Source organism: Mustela erminea, chromosome 4, assembly GCF_009829155.1.
Source record: "Mustela erminea isolate mMusErm1 chromosome 4, mMusErm1.Pri, whole genome shotgun sequence".
Lineage (NCBI taxonomy): Eukaryota > Metazoa > Chordata > Mammalia > Carnivora > Mustelidae > Mustela > Mustela erminea.
Genome location: NC_045617.1, coordinates 144,779,543 through 144,798,217, shown reverse-complemented (window position 1 = coordinate 144,798,217; position 18,675 = coordinate 144,779,543). Strand labels below are relative to the sequence as shown.

Below are 18,675 nucleotides of genomic sequence, written 5' to 3'. Positions count from 1 at the left end.
AGGAACAAGTGAGGTGGATAAGGAAGCAGAGAAGCCAAAGGGCCAGGTAGGCTCAACCATGACTCAGAGATGCTCGGGAGCCTGGTTTCCAGGAGAAGGAGCCAGCCGACATTCGGTGGATAAAAGACAAGATAATAGTCTGAATAATGGCCTCCGAACATAACAGATCCTAATTCCTGGAAACTATACATGTTCCCTTCTGCGGCAAAGACTCTGCAGATGCAGTGAAACACCTTGAGATGGGGAGACTATTCTGGATTAGCCAACCGAACCCTAAATGCACTGACAAGGATGCTCACGAGAGGAAGGCAGAAGGAGAAGACAGTGTGGTCAGGGAGGTAGATCCTGGCGTGAAGGTACCACAGGCCAAAGAATGTCAGCAGCCACCAGAAGCTAGAAAAGATAAGGAACAGATTCTCCCATTGGCCCCTGTTGGAAGTGTGACCCTGTGAATACCTAAATTTCTACTGTATGAAGCCACTAAGTTTGCAGAAATTTGCTACAGTGACCATAAGAAACAAGACACAGAGAGCAAGGAGTTACTCCCCAAGTACTTTTGGGAATCACAATTACAGGTCTTGGTACAAATGACTCAGATGGAAGGCACCTCAACAATCAAGAAGTTGAGGTCAAAGCTGGAGCCACATAGGAAGGCTAGATAACGATACTAAGTAGCTGGCCAAAAATTAGGGAATAGGACCTGGGTAAAAGCCCCAAGTGAGTCAATACAAAATGGATGGAAACATTGCAAATCATAACCACTAAACACTGACACACAAGGGAAGGAACTGGATCTAAATAGTAAAGAGACAAGAAGAGATACAGCAACTCGGAGATAATCACTGAGGACCCAACCTTCTGGCCTAGGATAGACATGTAATTTTAAGTGCCCAGAAGGATGGAAAACATTTACATGCATGCTGTCACAATCAAGATGACTTGGGACTAGAACTATCAATCAAAGACTTCAGTGGACCCAGATACGGGACATGTATGGAAATGCAACATGGAATGCTAAGAAGCTGGGCACAGGCTCTTCAGTCAAGACATCAAACTCAGTGAGGTCCATTTTAGGAGGAAGGTGGAGGCAAGCTGTGATGTCCACAGTGACCTATACAACCCAGAAAGAGGGGGACTGAAAGTGTCACACTTGAAGATGATCACGGGCACACAGAATCATGAGGGGATGGTGGCAGCTTGGTAAATATTTAGAGGACCGAGCAAGTTTCTCGCACAGGGGAATGAGTGACTGGTAGAGCATGGGGCAGCAGTTGAGGGACAACACCCATCTCCGAACACCAGACAGAAAGGAAAAGGGTGTAGTAGAACAGACAGAATGAGTGTGTCTCTAGCTCCCCTGAGCTCAAGGCACTGGTGGGTCATGCCAGGGCTGACACCCAGAAGCCAACAGAATGCTGGGCTCAGAATTCCGATGCTCAGAATGTTCAAAAGGTTTGCACATTTGACAAAGCTAGGTCACGTGCTCTTTCGTCGTCTTCCTCCTGATCGACCACCAGGAAAGAAATCCAAAAACGATCACAAAAATTTTAATGACCAAAACCAACACTTGTGAACTGTTCTCATACCATGCACTTGTGAGAGAAGTCTCACTTTGACAGCGCTTCAAAGAAGAGTGGAAAAGAATTCTTACCGTTAGCTTTTTTCCTTTCCTGCCGGGTTTGAGGACATTTGGTGGAAGGGACAAGCAAGAACAGCAATCTGTCAATCAGGGCCGGGGAGCAGGATGTTCGGTGGTGATCCCGGGTTGACCGGATGATGGAAAAGATGGCCCATTTGCTAAATCCGCGGATGACATCAAGTTGGACACTATTGGAGCAGCAAATGCAGATCCTACAAAGAGAAAAACAAAACAAAACACTATGTTCACTAATATGGACCACCTGGGAAAAGAAAGGGAAAAAAAGACACGGATTTATCTGCAAAAGAAAACGTAAGCTTATCAGGAGAGTGTGCGCGCACGCATGCGCGCGCACACACACATAAACACACACGACTCATTTGTGCCCTACAGCGGTAGACGCTATACTCCTCCTCACCAAAATGCTCCAGTGCCCATTGCTCTGGGCAGAATACAAGCAGCTCCCCGCTGCTAGCCCAAGACTCATCAGGACGAGTACCAGCCATGGGATGGAAAGACTTTGGAACTTCTCAAACACATCACAGCTTCTGATTTTAATAGCCAACTCTCAGGAAAAATCCTAAACCAAAGAACCTGGAAATACTTCAGAGATGAAGTTGGGCTTATACAGCAAATATACTTCTCAAAATAGTTCAAAGAGAGACGTCTAACAAGCAAAAGTCATCCTAAAATATCAAGCTCAATTTTATGGTCAATAATGACATCCAGTAGAGTTCTGTGGAATTCCAATTCCACTATGAAAATAAATTATGGCTACCTAACAATTTCATTTTAGTCACTAATGCCTGACGAAAAAATAAAATAAAAGTGGAGTCACCCACAGGTACGTAGTCTTATATTTTTAGTGCCTACCCCTCCATGACAACGACAATGACAATAATATTTACATATATTTTTTTAAAGATTTTATTTACTTATTTGAGAGAGAGACAGTGAGAGAGAGCATGAGAGGCGAGAAGGTCAGAGGGAGAAGCAGACTCCCCGTGGAGCTGAGAGCCTGATGTGGGACTCGATCCCCGGGACTCCAGGACCGTGACCTGAGCCGAAGGCAGTTGCTTAACCAACTGAGCCACCCAGGCGCCCTACATATATGTTTTTAAGGTTTCTTAAGACCCTAAACATGGGGAGCTTCATGTCAAAGAGCCAAAGAAGGTTTCTGAAACTAGGAAAGTAAACCAAACATTCTCTTGGGTTGTTTTCAGCCCCTGGTAAGGAACACAAAGCCAGGAGTCACTTCTCTACAACTGCAGTCGCTGAGAGTTCTGACGCGTGTCATTAATGGCAAGGACAATGATAGGGTTTCTGCATATGTATCAACAACACCTGTAACAATCAAGTCCTATCTTCCCGCTGAAGATGTCGCAGCCATCATATTACACACAAAAACACAGTACTGTTCTCCTATCTCACTGCCTCCTCCGCATGCAGGAACCCGCTAAAACTAGAAGGAAAACCACTTTATTTTAAAAAAAAATGTCCAACAATTATTATGAACTTATTTAGTCATAATGGCCAACATTTATTTAATATTTATCATGTGCCTGGTCCTATTTAAAGTCCATAAATATCCTCACAAAACTATATGCAGTAGCTACTGTTATCACCAAACCCGCGTTACAGGAGAACCCAAGGCACAGGGAAAGTGAGATAGTCACCCAAAATCACATCCTTAGGATATCGTGGGGCCAGGACTTGGATCTAAGCAGTAGGATTCCAGTGTCTGACACTCAATCTGTGTGCTCAATACATGTGCCAACACCACATCTCCTATTTAAAAAACAACAACAAAAGTAAACTATTGTTTAAAGACAGTAAACACTGTCTATGACCTAAGTGTTTTTTGATTATTTCAAATATCTCCAAGAGTACCAGATACAAACAAACTAAAATAGCCACACACACACACATACACACACACACACACACACACACACACACACACACACACACACACACATTTTCTGAAGACAGTTTAAATAAAAAAGATTCCACTTGGATGTAGAAACTTTTGACCATTTAGGGTGACAAAAAATAATGAAATGAGCTATACTGAACGACAAATTGTAAGCATCCACTCCCAAAAAAAGCGATTCTCCTAAAAGACACGCTTATCTACATTTTAGAGTTTGGAGTAACTACACTGTTGCTTCTAAGATAACTTTGGGATTTATTTTGCACTTTATACTCTCCTAATCTTCCTCCCATCATCCCTGTTTGCAGTCTAAATCTGAGTTTAAAAAAATTACACAAGATCCAGCACAGAATCATGATCATACACGCTGAAACATCAATTTTTAATAAAAGTTGTCATGTATTTGTGAAGAATAGATTTTAACTGAAGCCCTTCACTTGTAATAATCTAATTAATTGTATTTTTGATTTTCCTAACATTTCTCTGGATCAAATACTCTCAATTGGCTAGTTTTTTCTAAGACATTTATTTGCTGCCTTATTTCAAAAACTTAGAGAAAATGCCTCCAAACATAGTTATTGAAAGGCAGAGAAAAAAAAGCAACCAAGGATTTATTGAAGAAATGCAATTTTCCATGTGTTCTATTTCAAATATGGGCAGAGGAGGAAATGATTTTCGGATCCAATCTTGCAGGATCCTGTGATAATCCAGAACTGACAATATAGAATACAAGTATTAGATCACATGGCTCGACCAGGACAAATCCAAATGGAGTTTTAGAAATGGGGTGGTAGGAATAGCATTAAAAGTTTTATCAACAGCTACTGGAGAGACTGGAAACCACCATAGCCCCACCACACCCTTATCCATTAAACTAGGTTCTAGAGAGTCCTTCCTTCAACAACACGGTGGGTGTGGGGGATAAAACAGGAAATGTGGATGGCCATGTTTTTCTCTTTCAGATTATACACCCTCCAACAGCGTTAATACCCACTGTAATGCCAACAGCATTAATACCCACTGTAATGCCAATGTAGTTGAATAAATACAATCGACAAGGAAAGAGTCTTTTAAACTCAGTGTCAATGAGAACAGCAAAAGCCAAAAATTAGTCATTAAAAAAAACCAAACCTGAATTTATTAAAATATACCTTGAAATTAGTTCTTCTAAGTGACTTTGAGATTCCATAAAATCTAGGGATTTCTCTACTTTAAAAAATCTTAGGGGTGTCTAGGTGGCTCAGTCAGTTAAACATCTGACTCTTGTTTCAGTTCAGGTCCTGATCTCAAGGTCCTGAGATCAGGCACCACATCAGGCTCCACACTCAGTAGGGCATCTGCTTGAAATTTTCTCTCTCTCTCTCCCTCTGCCCCATTTCCTGCTCCCGTGAACTCTCTAAATAAATGAGTAAATAAAATATTTTTAAATCAGTCAATCAATCAATCAATCTTTCAAGCTCTTAGTTGCTTAGATCTATGCCAACAAAAATTAAAAACAGCAGGCCGGCTTAAGAGGTCACATTTTCATATTATGGTCCACTTCAGAAATGTTTCTTAATGCCTCATCCGCACACAGAACAATCTAAGACCATCTTTTCCAAACAGCATAAAACAGAAAATTAGCACACAGGGTAGCTGGTCGTGGATTCTCTATAGGAAACAAAGATTCTGTGCTCCAAGTGGGAGACCATAACAAGCTATAATCCTTTCTTCCTGGGACTGCACCACGTACACGAGTAAATTTAAGACTCTGGGAAGTCCACGGAAAGTTTGGGAAGTGCCCACATTTGTATGATCACAGAATGTATTTCACCTAATACTTTACAGGGGATCAAGAATTCAATTTCAGAAACTTTGTTCTAGATTTCTAAGCTTAGCATTAAATGTACAGATCCATCCCCAAACTACCCTTAGTCGTAACATACAGTCACAACTCCGATGAGCAAAGTAGATCTCACATCTCAAGGCTCCCTCACAGAAAATTCTCCTCCAGTGAAACTAACGTCTTCATTTTATTCAGACCATCCCCAACTGTAGAATTTCTGCCTTCAATCATTTTTTTTCAATTTAATCCCCCCAAATCCCTCTTATGTGTCTTCCACATAATGTCATCTGTTCTTTCCCCTGAATAGGTTACCCAAAAAAAAGAGCACATGCTTGGGACTACCTACTACCTGTATTATGAGTATATTTACTCTATATTTACTATACATATTACCTGTATATTTATTATACAGATATCTGGTCTACCTAAGGACTGGCTAAGTAAGGCTAGGCTCTAAAAGGTCTTCGTTTTTTTATTGTACTTAACATTGCCCCAACAGAACAGATACCCTATATGTAGATGTTGATGGGTTACAAAACCCTTGAGTAGCCACTCAAATGGTATTGCAAAGCTACACATGGTTTCAAGCCTTAGTTAACAGACAGACACTAGAATAACTCAAAACACTTAATTGTGCTTGTTTTTATTCTCCAGAAAATCTTTTGGCCTGGTTTAGGTATTACCAAAAGCATACCAACAACTTAGGTCTGCAAATGGACATCTAAAAGGAATTCCTTAAAAATGACTTAATATACATGGAACACGCACAGACCTTTAAAAAAAAAAAAAAAAAAAAAGGTAGTAGCATTAGGATTTCCATCCCCTCTGCGATCCTTAAGTCCATTCCCTATTCTCTACTCTGTACATCAAAATCCATAACTTCAGATATAGTTATGCTGTATATACACAGATCTTGTTTTATTTCCTATCCACGATATCCACATGGATTTCTCCCTTTCAGGGGACCTCGGGTGACACAAGCCCAGCTAAAGATGTAGCAATGATATGCCCATCTCTACAGAAGAAATAAGTTCACTTGTAGCACTATCCAATTTTAGCAAGTCAAACCAAGGAAGCTCATTGATCTCTGAGGTGCAGAGGATTCTCAAAGAATACTGGATTTCAAAGTAACTGGATAATACACCTGAAGAGAATATAACACGTATTTACCAGGATGACATCTGAAAGCCACTCGGGAAAATGACTACCCTAATAATCAACTATTACATTTTCTTAACCAGGTAAAAAGATCAATATACCATTAAATATAGACGGGTTGAAACACTGTAAAAGCAGTTCATTATGTAATTCCGAAATTAGAATCACAGTACTATGGCTTCCACAGTACTTAAGGAGCATCCAAACTTACACAGGAAGCTGTAAGGACTGATTAAAAGTCCTGGAGCATGTGACCTAGATGCAAATCCTGAATCCATTTCTCACTCGGATATGACTGGGGGCAAATTTCTTCTGAGCTTCACAGAGTCTCCTCAACTGACAAATAGGGATAAAATAATGACCTATTCCATTACGTTGTTGTGAAGTTTCAATATGACCATCCCAGGACATACTTACAAGATTGTATACACAGTATACAATATATGTTAACACTATTACATTCCTATGAGCTAAAGTAAAAGATTTAACCTGAAGGCGGAGAGCGCAATAACTAGGTTAGCACACATATAAACCTCCCCTATGCTGCCTTTAATGTTAGACCATGCTGTTGTGTGGATTACTTACTGCAGAAGCAACAGAAAGGGCTTGCTGTGGGGGTTAATTAGTAATAAGTATTTGCAATCTCTAGGTCCTACCTACCACCTGCAGAGAAGGTAAAATCAGAACTTTAAGCAAACGTCATCACTAGGAAACTCACTAGGCAATCTACATTACAACTTTGCTCTGACCTGTAGAAGCTGTATGTTTGCACTGCACTATCATTTATTTACAAACTATCATTAATTTACACATATCTACTATGTTCTCATGTGGTTTTAGCATCATGTACAAAACTTTGAACGTGAAAGATATCAACATTTTTCTCTTTCCTTGATGAAAGGAAAGTCACAGAAAAAAAATTATGTTTTAATGGTTCTTTCATTTAATGCATTAATGAATGCTTTGTGCAGAAAAGGGGAGCATACATTTTCATCTTATTACAGCTGAAAAACTCTTAACAATACATTCACAAGTTCTCCCATTATGTATAAATGTAAATTACTTTACCAAAGTCTTAATAGGTGTCATTTGAGGAAAAGATCTCAAATTCAAACCTACTTGGTAACATTTTTAGTTATTCATTATTTATTCCCTCTTTTGCCATCTCTATTTCTTGGATTTTATTTTGAAGAATTTTAAGTAATCTCTATATCCAATGTGGGGTTCAAACTTACAACCCTGAAATCAAGAGTCTCATGCTCTATTGCCTGAGCTAGCCAGTGGCCCTGGATTTTATTTATTTATTTATTTATTTATTTATTATTTTTAAATAAAGTCTATGCCCAACACGGGACTCAAACTCACAATCCCAAGATCGAGTCAAGAATCACATGCTCTCCACACCGATAAAGCCAGGCACCCCACACCTTTATATCTTAATTCTTTCCCATAGCTCACTATCCCTCAAGATCATATTTTTTTTATCTTTAAATCTCATACTTCCTTCAAGTCTTAATTTGGTTGTAGTAAATGTTGTGTATCAATTTTCAGTACTGTGGGTTGCTTTCTAGAAGTCTCATTTCTCCCCTTTTCCTTTGAGAAGAATTGCTCGTTGGTGTATAATGCTGACATAAAGTGGAAAGGACAGCGTAAGTGGCCAGTGACATCCAGCCTCAAATCAGCTTGTTCAAGCCAATGCTCTCCATGAGGACATGGTCTCCCCTCCACAGATGGGAAGACTTAATTTCCACTCACTGTATTCTCCCCACCACAGGGTTAAGGAACAAAACAGATTAAATGGTAAACATGCAAAATGGAAACAGTTTTGGATTATGGCCTATATTGAAAATTTTCTCATTATACATATAACATATAAAGCATAAGTTCTCATTATATTTGTAATGACACATGCAATGAAATGTAAGTATTTATTCACATATAGAGAACCCAAAGCAATCTTACATCTTCTGTAATGGAATCTAGTGGTAATTCTATTATTTAAGAAAATGAAATTCTGAAATTTTATTTTGGTCTGATTAGCACCTTCTTAGTATTCAAAAGCCACCTGAGTTTTGCAGGATGCCCATGCACCTTGTATACCAATGTCCTAAAAGGCCCAGGAATCATAAATCCAAACTTTGTGCTATCATGGCCATTTCTACATGGTAATATTTCTTGGAGGTAATCAGCAATATGTTAACTTTCCAAACAATGTTAGCTTTCAAAGACCTTGGTATTTTTACTTGGACTTAAGAGTTAAAGTTCCCGCTTAAAAGTGAGCATAAGATCATTCAGCAAAGTTTCTCTCTAATAACACAGATCAACCCCAGCAGCACCTGGGGACATGACTCCCTTTCCAGAATTTGATATAAAGCTGGTTTCATCTTTGAATCCACCTAAAAGTGGGATTAGTTAATGAAGAACTAAAAAGGACACAGACACCATTTTATCTCAATAGCAGTATAAACACGGGCGGTCAGCCTTAGCACTGAGGCTCCGCCAAGTAGGTGGGGAAAGGTAGTCCGTGCTCTCTGGCTGTCTCTTGCCCCTCTGCTTTCCTGTCTAAGGGCTGCTGGCTCTCCATTTGCTCACTCAACAAACAAAGGACCCCACATATGGCCTGTGGACGTGCTGGTAGCTAAATGGAACGGGTCTGACACCACTTCACCTTTCTTTCCAGAGGTCACTGACCTCAATTTTCATAATGAATCACTTTAGAAATGCCTTTGTTTCTAAATACTCCAGAAGAGGTCAGATTTGTCTGAGATAGCTCTTCCATTACTTAAAACCCACCCAGAGGGCCAGCTGTAGGTCAGATTGCCTGTTCCCCTGTCTTCCTCCAGGACACCTGCAAAATGACCTCCCAAATCCTCTCCAACTCCCAAGTATCCAATGGAGCTTAACCTCGTCCTTCCCACACCCCCAAGGACCCCTCACTACAGACACTCACCCATCCCAGCTTTCTTCCTCTGTGCCACAGCAGATCAGCATTCCTTAAGCTTGAAAAATGCACAGAAGTCCACTCATCCTCCCAGTTTTAACACTTTTTAAATTAAACGTTCGAAGTATGAATCCAAACACCACTACAGATTAACTCCTTAAGCCTGTATACAACTCTCAAGCCAAAATAAATGTATAAGTCAGAGTCAAGAAAAGCTATCAAACCAACACAATGTAACAGTATTCACTGACTCAGAAAGAGGAGGTTGTGTTACAATTAATTTGTAACTTCCAGCCTGATACCAGGCTAAGGCTACCACCAAGAGTCTCTCAAGTGGAGAGGGCTTGCCTTACTCTAGGCAGCAGAGGGGTTCACCGCCACTTTTCCAATGAACCTATATCAGAAAAGGATGTCATCCAGCCTAATCATCGTAGAAACTCATCACATATAAATCAATGGTTAGCATGAAACCAGGACTGCTACTTGTGGCAGGCACAAATATGAACACAGGTGCTGAGGTTCCCCAGGACGGTTTGTTACATTACCGTTCAAATGATTCCACATGGATTTAGACCAGTTGATCCTTCTTACTGAAATGAACACATGGAAGTTACCCGGAACCGAAGGAAAGCCCTAAGAGTATGTGCTCGGGACCAAAGACTATGCAGCCCTACTGACAGAAACTCCTCCATCTGACCCTCAGTGCAGCTACCATATGGCAAAGTGATAGAAGGAGTCGATCCGTCACATGGAGCCAAGCCTTCCTTTCATATGAAAAGAAGTTCTTGGAAAAGACTGCAACATCTTGAATCCAAAGAGTATGTTTTTAACTCTAAAATCTCAGCATGATGGGGACAAAGAGAAAGAGGGAAAGAGAGAGAGAGAGGGAGAGAACACAGACCTGTAAAGATTTATTGAGGGGGACAGTTTTTAGCACAAAATTACTGAACTCCCATTGGTTCCCTAATACACGCACATTCCATATACATTTCTTTGCTCATCAATATCATTCCTATGGTGATTGCCAGCCTACGTACACCTGATAATTCTTATAATCAGGTAACAGTGTAGCTTGTGCCCCCACTCAGCTCTACACACTTCGGTCTAAAGCAGTTCAAAAGCACCAGCCCCTCCCTCCTCTCCTTTTTCATTTTCTAGAAAAGTACACAGGGGACCTCAAGGAAGAAGTAGCCCTAAAACAAGAAATCTGTCTCTCATTATCCATTGCTGCTGCCACTGCCATGATAGTCCAAAAGGCAGAACCTTGTTGAAGCTGGAGGCAGAATTGTCCGTCTGTCTCTCCCCAAGAGGACATGCGCAATCTCAACAATTTTCCTCTGTGTTTTCACCCCAGGTCGGCAGGAGGCTGCTCCCTTGTCAACAAACAGAACTCACCACCCCTTTCCCAAGATCTAGCACACGAGGTTCGTTTGGAAGCCGACACATTTCAAGAAAACCCAACCACGATGAAATCAAAATCAAGACCGGCACCAGGATCGAGAGCTAACACGCATCACACCCGGCGTGTGTTACACACGGGTCTTTACCTACATTTTCACACTCAGCCTCACAACTCAGAGGGATGCGAAATCACTACAAGCGATGCTGCTGTCTCAATTTAAATATTTACACACAGCTACTCCCCTGGGTCGGCACATTCAAGCTACTGGTCCCTAAAATGTCATTAGCATGCCCAGGTACAGAAGGGCAGTATTGAGGCTCAGTAGGATATTATCCAGGCATTCATCTGTAATTGGCATGTGGTATTGAACAGATACCAGAATATTTAAGACACATGCAAGAATAGAGAAATGTTAAAAACTATACACACACACACACACACACACACACTCTCCATCAGTCTGCCAGGATGGCCAAAACAAAATACACAGACTGGGTGTCATCAACAACGGAAATGGATTGTCTCATGGATCTGGGGGTCCAAGATCAAGGTGTCTGCAGGGCTGGTGTCTTCTGAGGCGTCTCTCCTCGACACATATACAGCTTCCCTCTTATTGCCTCTGTCTCATGGTGGTCCCTGTGGTTTTGCTTCCCTGGTATCCCCATTGCGTGTCCAAATTTCCACTTCTTAGAAAGACACCGGTCAGGTAAGATTCAGGCCCAAACTAAAAACCTTATTTTAACTTGGTATCTCTTTAAGGACCTCGTCTCCAAACAAGGTTACATTCTGAGAAACTAGGGGCTGAGACATCAACACTTGAATTTGGAGGAAGGTGGGAACACAGTTCAAACCATAACTGACACCCCTAATTCCCAATCTATATCAGTTCAAGAAACTGTACACTGGCCCTCCAAGGTCATGATGCTTGTCCCTGAGGGGCAACCACTCCAATGGTTTTTATTTTCCATTTCTTGATCATTTTACCATCTTCGATGTTTCTAAAACTATTCTTATTTTTTCTCTACCAGAACCACTTAAAGCAATAAATTAGCCTCTGAGGAATGCTATAGCTGCATCTCCCTGTTTTTGATACATTGGTTATGTATTATTAACACTTCAAAATACATTCTTTGGCCCATGGGTTATTTAGAAGTGAGTTGTTTAACTTCTAAACATGGTGGAATTTTCTAGATGGCTTTCTGTTACTAAAATCTAACTTAATTTTGCTGTTGTCCAAGTACATATACTTTGTTTGATTTCAATCCCTTTTACATTAGAGAAACGTGTCTGATGCATATGGTCTTCATATTAGAATAATGATAGTAATAGCATACTTTAACAGCTGCATTCACTGTGGCTACGTGAATTAAAAACATCAGTCACTTATAGGAATATTTAAGTAAACAGAAGCAAGCAAAAAACAAAACTTCATTAGGTGGAAGTTTGGTTGCTACTTAAGGAAAATAGACAAAGTATTTTTAGTTGCACAAATATGTCTTATCTTGGAATTATAAAAAGTTTAAAAATAAACCATACAATTTCTAAGACCAAATACTAATTGCTCTTACTTCTAAGAGAGAAAATTAGGTGCTATTACTAGATCAAATAACTACCTTAAAAGTTACCCTGGGGCAAACTGAACTAGAGTAGGATTTGAGATTTTTTTAAAGGACTATCCAGAAAATGACTGTCCAATATCAAGTTTTACCTATCAAATTTATATAAAATAAAACTGTAAACCTTTTCTTCAAAAACTTCCAAATATAAGAGAAACAGGCCTACAAAACGACTTTATTTCTAAAAAAGGATGTTACCTTTAAAATATTGCAAAACTAATAAATAAATAAATAAATAAAATTTTTAAAATGGCGCAAAACTTCTAAAAATGAAGAACACCTTATACTTAAGGTCTTTCTTTAGCAAAGACGATGTAGTCAAGTATAGTTCTCCCAAAGCTATTTAAACAGCAAGATTCAGAAGTAAACCTCATGCACATGAGTTCCTAGCCAAGGATTTAACCCACATAATGTAAGTTCTATTAATCAAAGCACCAAGGCAACATTTTGGAAGGAAGGGCTAGAAATGCCCTGAGGTTTTTCAGCCCAGGGATAAACAGGAACTGAAAGCAGCATAAAGGTTTCCTGATTGCTTTTTAGCACACAGTTAAGGAGAGAGGATTTCTAATGTCCAATTTTCAGATTTCTCTAAAAATGAATTTCAGTCAATACTATGGAAACATCATGATTAGGGCCCAAAGTAGAGCATGCTAACGACTCATATGTTTGCAATCACCTTTTAAAGTAAGCCTCTGCAGATGGGCCTTCTGGGCTGCCGCCTTCCAGCATGCTATTAGTAATACTGTGTACACAGAGCTGGTGGCTTGACTGTGCTCCTACTGGTTCAAACATTCCTCGGGTGAGCCTGTGTTAATGAAAAATTCTCCTTTCCAAAGATTCTTTTGGACCATTCTTACAGAAACCTTGTATCCAAGCCAGGAAACGGCCTCATGCAGATCTGAAACTGTACATTTTTCAGGCATTACACTAGATTTTCTTATACCATTCCCTATTAAAATGGTTTAAATTCCAAACCAAGCCTTGGGAAACAGAGCAGACATGATCTTGAGCCTTTCTACAGCATCTGGCGATGGGGCAAGAGCGCTGAAAGGAACAAACAGAAGTAGTTTTCAGCTCTTAGGTTGGAGAAGCAAACTGATCCTTACTATAGGAACAAGGAGTAAAGCCTTTTGTTATCATCCAGCGTGAAACATTCTTAGGACAATTTTGATTTTACAAAATTGGGTTTTGCCCTTAGCCCGCAGGTATTTCCCTCCTGCATTCTGGATTAATCCACCTTTATAGCTAAGTCCTGTCAAAATGACAAAGGAGAATTGATTTCTTCTGGTGAGGTATCCTTATCAATGGAAGCTTGTGTGCATTGATTGATGGAGTGTTAGAGGGAAGGACCATTAATTGATTTATAATAAATAAAGCACAATCTCCACTTATGACCAGTGACCAGTGATTGATAAAGGCAGCTTTTTCTTCATTAGTAAATTTCTTCGTACTTAAAATGTATGAAAGCCGTCCAACTCAACCATCACTCAACTCATTAATGTAACAGCTTTATTCATACAATTCCCACCGACGTGGCCCAGATGAAAGGTCGCTCAGCATGGTCATCCTATTAAAGAAGTAAAAAATTTTAAAGTCAAATGGAAAGTGTCATTTAAAGTTACAACGTGGCGTAATAGAACCCTGTAGGTCTGCAATCAGGTGATCTAAATTCGAGTTCCAGCTTGCCCTTTATTAAGTATTTTACGAAAGTGGTCTGGGTCTCAGTTTTCTCCTTTCCAAAATTTGCACGCCCCTCCACCTTGCAGAATCATTGTAATAAATGAACAATACATGAAAAATGTCTGCTACATAGCATGAAGAACTAAATACCCCAGTGTTCCCTGTATTACTGTTTAGAGCAAGACTTTAAGGGCGATACATTTCTCGTTTACGCACGTTCACATTAACAGAGCCAAGGAAAGGTTCCACTGAATGGACTCCTCTGACACTCTTCGTCACTTAGGGGAGAATAAAAAATTCCAACTTTTTTTCAAAAATAAAACCATGTGATTACAGTATTCTTCATACACCGCCTTCCACGTTGGTGGATTGGCTTTCATAAAGAAAGAGACAGCAACACTAGATTTTTAAATGCATTGATAATATTTAGGAATACCTTCTGAATTTCTTCTAGTTACTTGGATGTCAACTATTCTGATCTATAATAGTAAACACACCTCATTGCAACTAAGGGTGTAGGACAACCTGTGCAAAAATGAGACGAGGCACCAGAAAGGCAAGGTGTATGCGACCTGGACTCAAATAAAAGTTAACTGTTCTTTAATATCCCTTCTCATAAATACTGATGGAGAAACAGAATTGATGCCAGACGACTAAAGATGACAAAGACCAAAGATCCCACTGTCAAAAAGACAGGGAAGAAAAAGAGAGAGAGAGAGAGAGACAAATCCCAGTAATACACTCCACCCGCACACTTACTGGTAGATGAGATTCTTGGCAAACTATTGAAAGAATGGCTTGTGACGACTCAGAAAAGAAAGCAACACTCCTGACACACAGTGTGGGTTCAATAGGGACAAGGCAAACCACATTTTCCTCTCTGACAAGGCTAGTGGCCTGGCACATCAGGGAAGTACACTGAACAAAATACACTTGGACTTGAGTCAGAGACGGGACAAAAACTCTCGTGACAACTTAAAGGACAAGGTATAAAAATATGTGCTGAATGCTCGGGTACTTTGTGAAACCAATAAACGGTTGATCCAAAATGGCATCAACCTCCACTCGATGCTATGATCTTCCATGGAAGATGCCCAGAGATAGGGTTTGCTCCTTCTGCTACAACATTTTTAATTTTCTTTTTTTATGTTCGATGATAAAATATTAAAAGTAGTTTCAGGTGTGCAACACAGTGAGTCGACAATTGTGTACACTGTGAAATACCCATTACTATGCTGTATTACATACAATGTTTTTATAATTTTATTATTTACTTAAATTCAATTAGCCAATATATAGTACATCATTAATCTCATACGTAGGGCTCAACAATTTATCAGTGGCAGGTAACACTGGGTGTTCTCCACAACATACAATAGTACTGACTCTATCCCCTATGCTGTATTTTCCTTCCTATGGCTTCATTTATAATTGGAAGTTTGTTCCTCTTAACCCTCTTCAGCCATGTCACCTATCCTGCCACCCCTCTCTCCTTTGACAACCACCAGTTTGCCCTAAATAGGTGTCAGTTTCACTTTGTTGTGGTTGCTGTTTTGTTTTACTATCATCGAAGTGTAAGTGAAATCACATTACATTTATCATTCCCTGTCTGGCTTAATTCACTTAGCACCTGGGTGGCTCAGTTGGTGAAGCATCCCACCTTTGGTTTCAGTTCAGATGGTGACGTCAGGGTCATGGGATCAGTCCCACGTCAGGCTCCACGCTCAGCACGGAGTCAGCTTCGGACTCCCGTTCTCTCTCCCCACTCCTCACGCTCCCTAATAAGTAAATACATTTTAAAAATAAAATCACAGGGGCGCCTGGGTGGCTCACTGGGTTAAAGCCTCTGTCTTCAGCTCAGGCCATGATCTCAGGGTCCTGGGATCGAGCCCCGCATTGGGCTCTCTGCTCGGCAGGGAGCCTGCTTCCTCCTCTCTCTCTGCCTGCCTCTCTGCCTACTTGTGATCTCTGTCTGCCAAATAAATAAATAAAATCTTTTAAAAAAATTTTAAATAAATAAATAATAAAAATAAAATCACAGAAACAAATTCAGAATTCTAAGTTTTAGAGTTCGGTAGTGATTTATAAATTTAAAACATGCTCCCCACAGCCATAAAGAAATAGAATCTTTTTCATTCAAGTGATATAGCTTCTAGACTCCCTAACAGCATAGGAAGCACCAATGAAAAGTCTATTATTGCTTGGAATGTAGAAAACCCAATGAGATCTCTGATACATGGAGGTCGAAATGGTACCATCTCCCCAGGCTTTCAGCTCACAGGGGCTGGGCTAAAACCCTCTCCTTCCTGGCTCCAGTGAAACTCCATCAGGAAGCATCATCGCTCCTGTTCCTGCCCTGCCATCTGAGAGTCTGGTAAAACAAGAGGGAGAATCCCAGCGGCAGTTGGCGTCAAGGCTGTGCGAATCCTACAAAGGAGCCCACTCCTCATTCTCGTTCTGACCAAGTGCCAATCAAGCCCAGACGTGCAAGATCAAAGGCAAGAGACACTCATCCAAGTCAACCAAATGGAGGGTCATGGCAGCCCACCATCACAACAGAAACCATGAGAACTTCTCCAGCTGATGAAGGAAAGATCCCTCTTTGAACATATGTCCGACTGCCTATGCCAGTAACTTCTACACTCGTCGAAGTACGTGCCCCTTGGCATCTAAATATCATACTATTGTTTCAACGTTCATCACACAGTTTTCTCCTTTCCAACCAATTCACACCCACTGGAGTTTTTGCCTCATGAGATCTTCAACTTCAGAACTTCCACAGACCACATTACATGCCAGATGGCAGTTTGCTCTTCTCATCTTAAAATGTGTCCCATCTTCTCTTTCTGACCTGTCCCATGGTTTCCTTTGTCCCAACTTCCAGTGACCAACCACGAAAGGCAAAACTCACTAGGTGAACAGCCCGGGGGAGGGGCAGGGGCTAACATCAACAGTACCAGAGTCTAATAATCCAGGGTTTGTGGTATTCTCCCACAAGATTTAGTCTAACAGCTTACACTGGAACAGTTTAAATACCTCCTGCTCGTGGCATGGCACCAGCGCCCGCCATATGTACACATTCCACCCGCCAACCCATTTGATGCCAGTAAGAATCTGTAGATTAATGAAATTCTCTACCAGTGCAGCAGGCATGCCCACAGCTTTATTTCTTGTACCATGATATTAATGCATTTCAGGCTCTGAGTTTATGGCCTGTGATTTCTTTTTTTTTTTTTTTTCTTCCTGGATGGCTGAGTTACGCCCACCAAGACAACCTAACCTCCAGACAGCAACCCCAAGGGCAATGTGAGAAGGATTTTCTGATTATGTCATCGAACAGGAAACCTCATGGAGACTCTAGGATTAATGTATTTTCCACTGGAGCTGAAAGAAGGCAGGATGTAGTCACTACAGGGGAGAGAGGGAAGAGAAATGTCGGTAGGGGTGGAGGTGGTGTCACGAATATGACATTTCAAGAAGTCACTCACATTTATTTCCATTTTAAACCTCCAAGCAAAGGAAGATTTTAAGACTTCGGTTGAATGTGGAAAGAAGCAAGTTATATAAGCGCTGCCTGTGAATGTACTCCACAAAGTGTTTCTCGAGACCACGGCACCATCTCTTGCTCCAGATGGCACGGAAACTAATTTATAAATGACACAAGTTCAATGGGTGTATGGCAGCTGTTCCGCCGCAGCTCTCTGGCCACCCACTTCAGTAGAACTGAGAGCTTTCAATCAACTCTTGTCTCTCGGAGGGCCTTCAAACAGCATCAGAACATGTGGACAATATGTTCCCAGAGAGGAACTGGCCAAGTATGAAAGATTAGAAAACTGAGTTCAATGGAAATGGAAAAGACAAATACATGCCCATTTTCTCCAAAATCCAGAAGACGCAGTAGGGGAGTAAGAACAAAGAACTTCTGAGTTTTCACAACCAAACTTTGTCTGACCTCCTTTTTCCTCCCCCTCTCTTATAGGTACTCAAAAGCTTCGCTCACACCAAATAAAGTGGGTAGAAGATTTTCTCAGTGCTCTTTTTAAAACCGTCGATAGTGAGCTTGCGCCCGTCCCTTCATTCATTCCTATCACTCCTACACTGAAAGAGCCTTTCAGCTCAACCATGAGCCAACTGCTACTTCGCAACCTAGCAGCACCCACTTCCGATTTGTGTTCCGAGCTTCCAGGCAACACAAACAAATCTTAATGTCCACCACACTGCAAAATACACACGTTGTTCTGCCCTTTTATTCGGAAAGGACGGCTCCTGCTCCGTTGCTACTCAAGTCTAGGTAAGTCATTTACAAAAACAAAAAGATGAACAGAGGGCGAATTATATTTAACTAAATTCTTAGAGTACCCCGAACTGATTTAGAAAACCAGTTGCAACCTAAGCAATTTGATGCTTTCAAAATGGCCGGTTTCAAGCACAGCAACCACAACAGGTAAGGTTACAATTGAAGCAGAGAAAAAACTTTTAGG

General features: G+C 40.7%; 1 protein-coding gene across 1 annotated transcript in view; it reads right to left on the bottom strand.

Moving 5' to 3' along the window:
- Positions 1-18,675, bottom strand: part of LOC116589225 — a 169,517-nt gene that overhangs the window by 57,426 nt on the left and 93,416 nt on the right. Inside the window, 2 exon segments of the mRNA XM_032341224.1 lie at positions 1,652-1,739; positions 1,742-1,851. Coding sequence (XP_032197115.1) covers positions 1,652-1,739; positions 1,742-1,851 — 198 coding nt within the window.